General features: G+C 46.6%; 1 protein-coding gene across 1 annotated transcript in view; it reads left to right on the forward strand.

The window, feature by feature from the left end:
- The window catches only part of ALMS1 (ALMS1 centrosome and basal body associated protein), a 41,880-nt gene that overhangs the window by 12,050 nt on the left and 17,387 nt on the right, over nt 1–12,443 (forward strand). Inside the window, exons 5-6 of the mRNA XM_054990365.1 lie at nt 6,612–6,729; nt 9,835–10,056. Coding sequence (XP_054846340.1) covers nt 6,612–6,729; nt 9,835–10,056 — 340 coding nt within the window. The remainder of the gene's footprint in view (nt 1–6,611; nt 6,730–9,834; nt 10,057–12,443) is intronic.

A 12,443-nucleotide genomic window follows, 5' to 3' on the forward strand; every position in this document is an offset into this window, starting at 1 on the left:
CTGGCATCTTCAGAGGTGTAGCTCCAAAAGACAGAGATCTCTCAGTGTCAATGTGTGGAGAAGATGTTAGGAGGTAATTTATATCTACTCAGGAAGGTGGGTTTGGGCTGAGTCATCCTGTAAGAGTTTCCCAGGGTGTGGCATGCTAATGAGGGGAAGCTTCACTCTATCCTGAGGAGGTTCTTTTGCATTCCTGCTAACATCTTCTCCACACATTGATACTGAGAGATCTTTGTCTTTCGGTGCTACACCTCTGAAGATGGCCAGTCACAGCTGCTGGCGAAACATCAGGAACTGCAATGCCAAAACAACAGCCATCCAGCCTGGAAAATCTACAACAATGAACTGAAAATGGTCTGAGAGAGGGGATAGAGGCTTGCTAAGGCCTACCGCTTGGTGGGTTTATGGTTAGGTGAGAGCTGGAGGGCTCCCTGGGTACACCAGACCAGATAAAAAGTGAGATGTAGCTGTAGCCCAGGCTTCGGTGGGGATTCCTCAGCCGCTTTCATCTCAGCCTGGATTCCCCCTGCATCCTCTGGGGTTACCTTGGCCACCTGAATGCAGGGCGCCTATATTCTAGTTGCCTAATACTGCATAATCACTACATTATAACATCTCCTATACATTGTATGGCTGTTTTTCATTACCCTTTCCCCTCATGTGGCTGTAAAGGATGCTGGTAACAAACTGGGATATGTAAATAAATGCATTACTGAAAAAAAAGTAGATCCAGAGGAGTTAGCCGTGTTAGTCTGTAGTAGCAAAATAGAAACAACTCCGGTAGCGCCTTTAAGAATAATCAACTTTACTGTAGCATAAGCTTTTGAGAACCACAGTTCTCTTCGTCAGGTGCATCTTAAAGGTGCTACTGGACTCTTTTCTATTAAAAAAGAGTAGATAATTAGAGGCTTGAATGTGTATGAAGAGCTGGGAAGGCGATCTCCCGAGGGAGACACCCTTGTCCTCCTCCCATTTCTAGCCTTTAAATGGTCTTTCAGTCAGGAGTGGCTCTCCAAAGCAGATGCGGAGAAGCTTGAGTCTTCATAGCTTCTGGGTGGTTTTATAACAAAAGTGCAGCACATCGGCTTGCCTTCTGCTCCTTAACTCTCAGCACAGTCGGAGACAGTCCTGTAAATGCTTAGCTGGGACTCGCTGAATTCAGTGGTAAGCTCGGGCTACATGTGTGCAGGTGGTCTTAGGAACACAAGAAAACAAAGCACATGGAAATGTGGGTGAAGGAAATGGTTCTTGACATGAGGCTGTATGGAAATCTCCAGTTAGGATAAGATAGCAAGTGATATGAAAAGGAGTTAGCCGTGTTAGTCTGTGGTAGCAAAATCAAAAAGAGTCCAGTAGCACCTTTAAGACTAACCAATTTTATTGTAGCATAAGCTTTCGAGAACCACAGCACTCTTCGTCAGATGCATGGTACAGAAACTGGTCAAGTATAGAAGAGGAGGGGGGAGGAGAGAGAAGATGCAGTTAGGGGGGGAGGGGGATGTAACCAAAACATTCCTTTGCTAGTAAATGTAAACATCTCCTCTTGGTATGGAGATTAATTGGCTTGTGTGAGGCTTCAGAGGAGTTTGCCGTGTTGGTTTGTAGCAGCAAAACAACCAGACCATCCAATTCCAATGTAGTATAAGCCTTCGATAACCACAGCTCTCCCCGTCAGATGCATCTCCTCCCCCCTCCTCTTCTATATTTGACCAGTCTCTGTACCATGCATCTGACGAAGAGAACTTGATTCTCGGAAGCTTATGCTACAATAAAATTGGTTAGTCTTAAAGGTGCTACTGGACTCTTTTTGAAGTGATATGAAAGACTCTCTACCTGAGACTCTGGATAGCTGCTGCCAGTCTGAGTAAACCATACTGGTCTTGATGGACCAATGATCTGGTTCAGTGTAAGGGAACTTCATGTGAAAGCAGAGAAGGGTGCGCCACTTGATAACAGAACTCAGTTGAATTTAAATGTGCTTAGCTTTGCTTGGGTTGTAGCCATTTTTTGCAGGTAAGACTGATTTGACCTTAGGGTTAGGGTTGAATTTAACTTTCCCATTATTTATATAGAATAGGCTTATGTGCATATGTTTAGGACAGTACCACTTGAGATCTAAAAACTAAATTTGTTCTAAAAAGGTGCTCAGAGCAGCATACATGGAGTTTTCTTCACAGCAACCCTGAGAGGTAGGTAGGTTGGACTGTGAGCTTCATGGCTAATTGGAACTTTAACCTATGCCACGCTAGCCCTGCATTCTATACTACACTGGAATCAGAATGGCCGGGAAATTAAAGGATTTCAGATCCTATTATGTCAAAAGTTATAAAGACATAAAATCCATGGACATGATATTTTCCTTGACTGCCATAGTCATAGAGGGGAAAGATAGTCTTCTGGGGGTGAGGATGTGACTCAGTGGCAGAACATCTACTTTGCCTTCAGAAGGTCCCTGGTTCAGTCCCTGGCATCCCAGTTGGGGATGTTGAAAGATTCCACCTGAGACCCTGGAGAGTTGCTGCAAATTAGAGGAAAGGAGATTGATTCCATGTTGATTCCATTGATTCCACGGTCATCTCTAGGCTAGATTACTGTAACTCGCTCTACTCAGGGCTGCCTTTGAGCCTGACCCAGAGATTACAGCTGGTACAAAATGCAGCGGCACATGTTATTACTAGAGTGCCAAATAAGGCACCTGTAACACCATTCTTACGTGAGCTGCATTGGTTGCCAGTGGAGTACCGGATCAGATTCAAGGTTCTGGTATTGACCTATAAGGCCCTGTGCGGACTGGGACCAGCGTATCTATGGGACCGTCTCTCCCCCTATATTCCCCAGAGGACACTTCGATCAGGGGACAAACAGCTGTTGGTGGTCCCTGGCCCCAAGGAGGCCCACCTAGCCTCGACTAGAGCCAGGGCCTTTTCGGTCCTGGCTCCCACCTGGTGGAACGCTCTGTCTGCTGAAATCAGGGCCTGGCAAGACTTACTATCTTTTCGCCGGGCCTGCAAGACAGAGTTGTTCCGCCAGGCATATGGCTGAGGCTGGGCCTCCACCAGCCTGGAAAAAAGGGGTGTATAAAACCCTCCCTGTGAAGGCTGTCCACCATCTTGTTTTAAATGTGTTGTTTTAATGAATATGAATTTTTAACTGTATTTTAATTGTATTTTAATATGTTGTTATCCGCCCTGAGCCTGCTTGCGGGGAGGGCGGAATACAAATTTGAAATAGATAAAATAAAAAAATAAGGCGACATCATGTTCCTGACCCCTCTTTAAGATCCACTGAGACTTGGCTACCTCTTCTTCTACTCCTCTTTCTATTTCGGCCCCTGCTTTTTTGTCAGCCACACAAGGAGGTATGAAAGCTGCAAGCATCCAAGGCAGGGGAGAGTGGCCTCCAGGCGGGCAAAACATAATGCCAGTTGGCTCACTCTGCGCTGTAAGTAGCACCGGTGTGTAAAGTAAGGATTGTTTTCATCCTTTATTGTTTATTTGGGATCCTGTCTGTTCTCCATAGAGGTGTTGGTACCACTCTGAACATCTTGTTGAATTTTTAAAAGCTGTCATTGATTTCCCCCCTAAGCTACGAATAGTTGCCTGCCTGCCTGCCTCTAAACTGAATCAAAGTGCTTGAAATGTGGAAAGCGAAGTTTCAGCATTCAATTGATTTGCTGAGACTAATGAGGGTACAGCAGCGCTCTTCCTCTTCTTCATTGCATGACTTTGATCTAGTATTAAACATTATTAGTAGAATGCTAATTACTGCGATGCGAGCAAAACTATGCTGTGTTCCCTAATTAAAAAATGAAACACAACAAACTTGGTTGTAATAACTCCTTGCTGTGTTAGGCAGAAGGAAATGGCTGTCATTCCTTGCCATGGTATTTAAACAGCGGTGCCATCCCTATTTACATACTATTTAAAGTCTGCTTAACTCATTTTATTGTATTCCGGAATAAAAACACTTTCCATCTGAACAATGCTTTGCTTTTAAAGAGTTGGGTTCTGGCCACATCATGCTGAACATGCCAATAAATGATTTTATAAAATAAAAAGCAGCACTATTGTCTATCAAGCACCAAGACTCCACCGGCACCTTTAAAGACCGGCAAATATATTGTCTCAAGAGCTGACTTCATTGGAGGCATAGAGAAAGTTTTCGCTACATCTTGCTCATTCCCTAAGAAGTGAGTGACCCTTTATAAGGTGCTGCAGGGCCCTTCCTCTGCTTCAGCAAGAACAACAAATTCCTGCAGCTCTTCTGAAATTGATGACCTGTCAGATTCCATGCTGTTCCACCTGCCTTGCTCTTAATTCTCTTCACAACCATTTTACCACAATTTAGAGGTCAAAGAGTGAATGTCTAGCTGCAAAACTGAGAGGCGCTGTCTAGGCTGAAAGGTTGCTCATAAGGGTTTGGGGCCTTGCTGCTCAATCCGTGGACGATCCAGCTAGTTTGGGCCTCTTCGGTCTTGCTGCTTCTTGCCCCGGCCTCCTGCTTCTCTTGTGTTTTTCTGCCAGTCTTCATATACGTTCATGGCTAGCGGCTAGTTCAGGCAGAGAGCAGGAGGGGCATGAGCCAAGGAAATATTGCACATGAGCACACATTCCCTTTCCCCCTCCAAAATGGCCTCTCTGCAAGTTATTGCTGCTGCGGCCCCTCTTCCTCCATGTCTGCTCCTCACCCCTGGGCTGTTGACTGAGGGGCCAGGTAGCATTCTTTACAGCCCAGTAAGTGACCCAAGTGTGCTGTGCTTTCTGGCTTGAGTGTACTGTCATGCTATATATGCAGCCTCTTAAAGAGATTGGCCTGTATCCAGTCACGCACTCTGGAAACATAAGGGCACATGTTTTTTAAAGAGGGGGTGGCAATTTCCTCTGCTCCCTCCTTTCCACTGTAGACCCCTACTTTGTCCTCCAGTGGGCCCACTGACCTCAATTAACAAAATTTGGGGTGGACCTAAGAGGGCTGCAGCAGTGTGTGTGTGGGAATCAGTGAAAATTGTCATGCCTGCTTAAGAAACATCAGAATATGTGATTGGGTGCAAGTCACTGCCTCTAGGACACTAACAGCCATCCAGCGCTCCAGATTTTTAAGAGGGGGGTAGCTGCAGGTCAGAGGGTGGGCTGAAAGACCCCGTAAATGCGGTCTCAATCACCTCTGAGTCATAGTGGATTGTGATCCAAACCTGAGTCAGCAGTATGTAAGCTTTCCTAAGCAGAAGCACCCATGGAAGACACACCTCCATTTAATGCTGACTAGGTGTCGATTATAATATTTGGCTGGTGCCTGAAGCGCTGGCTCATTGGTTTCAAATGGGATAGCACAGCATTTGAAAGGAATCTTAGACAAAAAATGGTAAGGGTTTTGTAGTTCAAAGAGGGATTCCTCATTTGGGACATACTTTGGGGCGCAGAAGGATGAAGGGTTTGGCTGCGTGACAGCAAGTTGCCAGATGACAAAGAGAAAAGCCAAAGAGTTAACTGTCCAAATGTGCCATGAAAGAGATTTATTTTTGAAATTTGAGAGTGAGTGTGGGATAGTGGTTAGTGTTAACTGCAAGAAATCAGTTTTCTTCCTTTTTATTTGCTCTCTGTGGGTTGGTGCTGCTCTTTGAGCATTGAATAGGAGAAGGCTGCCATAAAGAGGACACCAAGGGTCCTGTAAGGCTGCCAGAGGGGTCCCGACTAGCCAGACAACATGAGACAAACCACAGCTGGTGAAGGCCTGATGCATTTTTTCCTCTCCAGGAGGAATGTAGCTGTTTCCTTTGAGCCGTAGGATGCCTCTGCTCTGATTTTAATTTGCACCAACTGCTGCGATCGTTGACCTTCATCTTCTAGTCGGCTCTACTGTAAATCCCCCCTCCTGACTAGACCTCCTCCTTCATCTCTTCTCACACCGTTCCCTACTTCTTTCCCATTCTTGCTCATTTGCTAGCCGGTCCCTCTGCTGCTGCCTTTCACTGTTAAGGAGGACTGTTTCCTCCTTGTGGTTGTGGAGTAGTCCTAATGTTGATCGGAATTCACAATCTTCCTTTCACATTTCCTTTTTACTGTGTGCTGTACTTCACACTCAGATGTGTTCCTACATCATCCCTGTCAGGCAGGTCATTTTGCTCCACTCACATGAGCACTGCAAAAAGGGGGCAGCCGAAAGGTGACCACGTGGACACTGTTTCTACTTGTGGCGCTGTGCAAATGAGGCCACTTTTACCAAGAGCTACCAAACAGAGAGAGAGAGGGAGAGAGATTGCCCTGGTGTGGTGAAAACAGCTGCATCTTGGTGGTGGACTTCTTTGCCCCAGTTCCACATGCCTTTGGGTCAAGAGGCCACCTGGTCACATGGGCTGAAGTCACTGAACAAATGAGATGCTGGTCAAAAGATGTCGCGGGAAGGGGCAGGAGGACTAGTTTACACCTGCAGGTCGGGGAGCAGAAGCTGAGTGAATAACCTGACCATTCCTAGAGAGTTTGTGCCTGCAACTGGATTTGATCTCCTGATCCAAATCTGAGACTCTCTGTTCAGTGGATTGCATAGTATGTAATCTATGACTTGGCATGCGTTATATCCGGCAAACGGAACGGTTGTATGTTCCTCCCTTCTAGGCAACTTACCCCGTCAGTTCCTCGGACTCTGTTTCTACCGCTGGCAGTTTTCAAGGACCAAGCTCTGCTCTCAACAACAAGCGGACCACACGGATGTTACACAAGGCTGTACAGGCAGGTGAGTAGGCAGGTGTGATGCAGACTCGACCTCTGTCTAGGCTCTTCTCTCATTTGATAGAGAGCATCTTCAGAGTCTAACTTGGGCTTTTAGCTACCCAGTGTTTTGCAGACCATTTTCTGTCTCACGTGTCTTTACTGCTCTGATCCTCTCACTGAAAGAACTTTGAACTCCACGGGAAGAAAGTTGCTTCTTTTCCTTGTATTGGCTTCTTCAGTATCAGCAAGCACATCTTTTGTTCACACTGTGGGCTTTCTTAACTAGGTTCGCTTAATAAAAATCACAGGGCTGGAGGATTTCTTTGGTGTCCCGTGGTATATTCTTGCCACTTGCAAGGCAAACCAAAAACGTTGGAACTACTTCAAATAAACCTTAGTTCCCCATCTCAGAGATAATTCTCTGTCGAGCTTTGCTTTGTTGTTTGAGAAGGTGAATTTTTCTCTCTGCTTGCTCTGTGACATCTGTCCTGGGGTGAGACCTGTGCGGAAGTGAAGGCAAATACTCGACTGCAGGGCAGCCTCGCCTCTTGTTTGAAGTGCAGCAAAGCAGAGTTTCCAGTTTGTTCCAGGGCAAAATGCTGTCAGCAGGGAAACGACCAAAGAATGATGCGATGTCCGCACCGGAAGATCTCTTCTGAGTCCAGGGGCAAGGGGTGGAAGTATTCCATGTATGTGGCAAGGGAGCCTTGTGGGTGGCAATGAGAGGGAGCCCGTCTGAGCTAGGGGATGCCCCTGCCCTCTCTGTGGGCACCCTGGAACCAGGGAACACTGCCAGGGTTCCAGTAGTGGGAGATGGGAGGAAGTAGAATCCCACTCAGGTGGCAGCAAGGGCAAGGATGACAAGGCGTGGAGGAGCCCAGCCCCAGGGAGTAGGCTCAGTTGTTAAGGTAGCCCTTAAGAGGTGACACACAGGAGCTTGGGTCTCAGGTGGGGATGAATGGCCTAATGTTCTCTGTAAGGAGGAGAAGGATTTGAGTCCAGTGGCTCCTTAGAGACCAGCAAGATTCTCAGCGTTGTGTCTGAAGAAGGGAGCTCTTTTAGGGTATGCGGAGAGTTAGGATCAAAGGGTAATAGTTTGTTGCCTTTTCTCTTGTCCCCATGCTCAGTCTGTTGTGCCGGCATATGCTATGCAGGCTTCTCATTTCTTTAATAAGTTTCTATTCTTTTTAGATGTGGCAGGACCAAAATCTGTGACCTATGTTAAAGTTCTTGTTTGATCCAAGGCTACCAAGAGAGACGGAGAAGGGGGGGGGCAATTATCCTACTCCCTTGAAACGTTCAGTAGCTAAGCCTGCAGGGGCCAGGCTGCAGAGGTAGTCTACATTTAAGTCCACCCTCCCTGGGTGGAGAATTCCCTTTTTCTACAGTCCTGATGGTGGCAGCATAAGCTACCCAGGGAGAGAGAGAGAGAGAGAGAGAGAATCTAGGAGTAGAGGGAGATGCTGGGCTGGGCAGGCAACCAGGGAAGTCTGAGTAACTTTCTCATTCCCATGGGGGCAGAAGTAAAAGCTTGCAAGTCCCGTTTTCCCATAGGCCAGAAGCCCCAGAAAGTCCATAAACAAAGCAAGTATATATAAATTTGCTAAATATGCATGGCACATGTTGCGTACCTTGGGTTGTCTTGGCGAGAGCTTGGTACACACCTGGTACATCACACAGCTCTTACCTGGAAAGCCTGCATACAGAGCATTGCCCCTGACGATATTACCTGTGGATTTCCCCCCACAAGCACATTTGATGGACAGTAAAGCCTGGTTGTACTTAGCATTGTGCAACAGTGCTTTTGCAGCCTCACTGAACCCTGGAGGCAACTTGCTCCATTCTTGTGCAGGTTTGAGTGCCTGCAAACCCTTGGCTTTGCTATTTCTACGAAAAATGATTTCTGGCAGTTGAGCAAGTTTAGAGGGGTAGCCATGTTAGTCTGTTGCAGTGAAACAAAACAGCAGGCCAGTGGCACCTTAAAGGCTAACGGCATTTATTCCACCATGCGTTTTCATGAGTCAGAGCTCATTGGCGTTTGAGGAATCCGAGCTCTGACTCAGAAAAGCTCCTGCTGGAGTAAATGTCTTTTGTTAATAAGGTGCTACCCAAGTACAGTTTTATTCTGAACAAGTTTCTCAACCTGATGATGATCAGAAACCAAAAGGCAGGCAAAAAGAGGCCAACATGCTTGCTTCTCAAATCTCCCTTCTAAGCTCATTTTAATGCCTGGGAGGGGATTTCATTTCTGGCGTTAACTTTTCCAGCATAAAAATACCACAGAATTAACTACAATATGTCCACCAGCTGTGCCTTGGCATCTCTCCATTCATTTGTGCAAATGAGTTTCAGCGTATGTTAATTACGTTAATAACAGAAATGTGCATATTTGTTGTGTGTATAGATCGTAATGTTTCCAGTGTAGCTCGTAATCTGATTCCAGTGTGTGGCTTTCTGTGGTCGACTCGTTCTCCGCCTTTTGGGTGTAGTATTCGCTTCACATGAAAACGCAAGATGGCTTTTTCCTTTTTTAATTTCTGGAGGTAATGAACTGCTGTCAAAGCTGCTATGTTCAAATAAACTTCCAATTACGTTGGCAGGCCTGTTCTCCTGGATCTCATTCTGCTTTGTTTATAATAATATTCAGTGCAGGCCATGTTAATTTTGGATTAGCTGCAGGCTTTTTTAGAACAGGAAAGAAAATTTAAAAGCTTCAGGATTTGATGTATGTTTAGACTTTCTGCCCTTCATTTAATTTGGGTTTCATAAAGGGCTGTTTGCACAAATGGCTCTGAAGCTTGTTTGTCCTTTGGCTTTGTCATAAGTGTGTCCTGAAGTTATTAATTGCTATCTATTTTAAGAGGTGGCTCTGCTTGAGCCTCAACCTGCTAGAAGTTAAGCTGGAATGGTTTGGCATCCACTTCCTTGCTCGCGTAAGGTAGCATCATGGCCACGGAGCAGCTTTCTTCCCAAACGCCCAGCCCGTGTGAGATGGGGAAACAGTTGGGTGGCGCTGTGGTTGTCTGCTGGCTTCATGTGCTCTATGCCTGCTGTACGTTGCCAGAAATCTTGGCCAGTGCTCTTCCTGCCACACCAAGATCTTTCATTCATTTCTTTTGCACGGCAGGAGACTTTGAGATAGTGAACAGCGCGACTAAGAAGCACACTCGAGATGTTGGCTTGACTTTCCCCACGCCAACACCTAGCCAAGTGAAACTGCAGGGAGATCGCTGGAATGGAACGGAGGACGAGTTGACTTGGCCCGGAAGCAAGGGCAAACAGAAGAGGCAACCCGGAGGCTTGCTCGCAGAGAAAAGGATGATGAGGAACAAGCTGAAGTGGCTGCAAGGTCTCTGGCAATGGCTGCATCTTTTGTGCATGGGAAGGGATTTGTTGGCTTCATTATTGAGAACTTGACTTGTTTGCCCTGTTATGACTAGTGTTTTGGACACTGAGGAGTGCAAGGAGGGCGAGGAGTACATGATGCCACCTAAAAAAACCGTGCAGCCAAGTTTTGTCCCCCACCCTCTGAAATCATGTACAGGTATCTCCTGGCAAAATTGAATGTTACGTTTTCAGCTCCAGTATGTGTTCTGTTGCCTTTATTCTTGATTTAACTGAAGGCTGGGAAGCTGTACAGAGGCAGGTTTTACTGATAAAGGCCCCAGGTGGGAAAGAGATGTGAAGATGATTTTCAGATCCTACCCAAATTATCACCCACAGGTGGCTGCTTTCTCTTTACCATGCTCACACCACTAGAGTTCTTTGCACCTCACATCCCCGCCTGTTGTGGTCCCTTTGAAGTTCACACCAGGTTTGAGTCCCCACTTCTCCACTTGTAGCCCATTGGGTGACCTTGGGTCAGTCACTGCTCTCTGGAGCTCTCTCAGCCCCACCCACCTCATAGGGTGATTGTTGTGGGGATAATTATAACTAGGGGTGTGCAAAAAAAAAAATGGGTTTCCTGCTTCGGGAAACCCGAAGCAGAAAAAAGGGTTAGAAATAAGGGATTCCCAAAGTGGCAAGCCGCTTTGGGAATCCCTTGTTTGACCTGCTTTGGTGTGTTCTGTAAAGATTTGGAGCACACCAACAAACTATTCCCCCCCCCCACCGTTTATTTCACCTGATGGGAGGGGCAGGAGGGAACCCCTCCTTCCCCTCCCATTGGGTGAAATAAGGGGTGGGGGGAGGGAGTTCAAACCCTGCCAGCACAGATCAGCTGCTTGGCAGGGTTTGCGGCGTGTCCTTTAAACTCCATCTGGGCCATGGGGGAATCCCCCTTTGTGACCTAGGTGGAGCGTGGAAGGTCCCTTTCGCCGCCGCTTGCAATACATATGGTGGCTAAATTGCCCTTTAAACTCCATCTGGGTCATGGGGGGAATCTCCCTGCGATCCAGATGGAGTTTAAAGGGCCTTTTCTCTGCAGCTGTCGATGCCAAGCAGCTGCTCCGCTGTTTAAATGCCCCTTTCCCTGCCACTGCACAGCAGAACGGAAAGGGGCATTTAAAACCCCGTGTCCTGAAGCGATATGAATTGCTTTGGGAAGCTTAGATTCGGGGTTTCCAAATCGGTTCCAACGTGCTGGGCCCGATCTGGAAATCCTGAATCTTTGCAAAACGGGTCCGATTTGGAAACCCGATTCGCACATCCCTAATTATAACATACTTTGTAAACCTCTCTGAGTGGGTGTTATGTTGTCCTGAGGGGCAGTATATAAGTTGAATGTTGTTGTTGTTGTTGTTATTGTGTGGACAGACAAGAGAAATCCAAGAGGGAAAAAATTATTAGGGCCTCTGGTAGTGTTAAGAGAGAGCACCATTCTTATCAGAACCAAGCAAAGCGGGGAACACTAAATGGAACTCTCCCTGTGGAACTTACTGCCACTAGATGTTGAACATGTGAAACTGCTCTGTACTGGCCTAGATTACAGGTTGCAGTGGACACATGTACAATAGATGTGCTGTGTACACTTAATTTTTCTTTATACATGCATTGAGTAGTTTCCATATTTTCAACCTGCATACAGCTGAATGTGTGATTTTAAACCCCACATTTGTCTGGGTAACGGTACCTGGCTTCAGCTGCAAAATGAATGCACATTGGCTCTTTCTTACAGATTGATGTATGCACATACATGCGGGATGTACACGTGTTTGCTATAACATGTAAGCAGGGCTGATATAAGGCAGCTTCATGGCTCCTGTAATGCAGCATTGTCTGTTCTCTGTTCTAACTGGCACCTGCTCTCCAGGGTCTCTGGGGCAGGTCTTCCACAGCACCTCCTCCCTGATCCTTGTGGCTGGAGGCGGTGGATCTTGAACCTGGGGCCTTCTGCATGCCAAGCAACGGCTCTTCCACTGAGCCACCACTTAACAACATTATGTTAAACAGTAATAGGCTGAAATAAAAAAAAACAGTAATAATTAAAAATACCACAAGCCCAATAAAGAGGGAGGAACAAGAGGAAGGCTGTAAGGGGGGGCGGCGGCAGGCAAGTGCTGATGAGAGAGTCTTCAGGCTGGCCCAGAACTCAGCTTTCAGATGGAGAATGAGGGTGATGGGTTATCCCAGTTGCCCACACCAGGCTTTACCCCTCCTCCTCTGCATGCGACGATCTAGGAATTTTCAGCGCAGTTGGTTGTGTAAAAATACCAGGCAGTGATTAAGAACAGCTTTGTTCAGGTATGTGTCTTAAATTAGGGAGAAAACGTATGAGAGAAATGTGTTTGTGCTTTG

This window comes from Eublepharis macularius, chromosome 10 (assembly GCF_028583425.1).
Source record: "Eublepharis macularius isolate TG4126 chromosome 10, MPM_Emac_v1.0, whole genome shotgun sequence".
In the NCBI taxonomy this organism is placed as follows: Eukaryota; Metazoa; Chordata; class Lepidosauria; order Squamata; family Eublepharidae; genus Eublepharis; species Eublepharis macularius.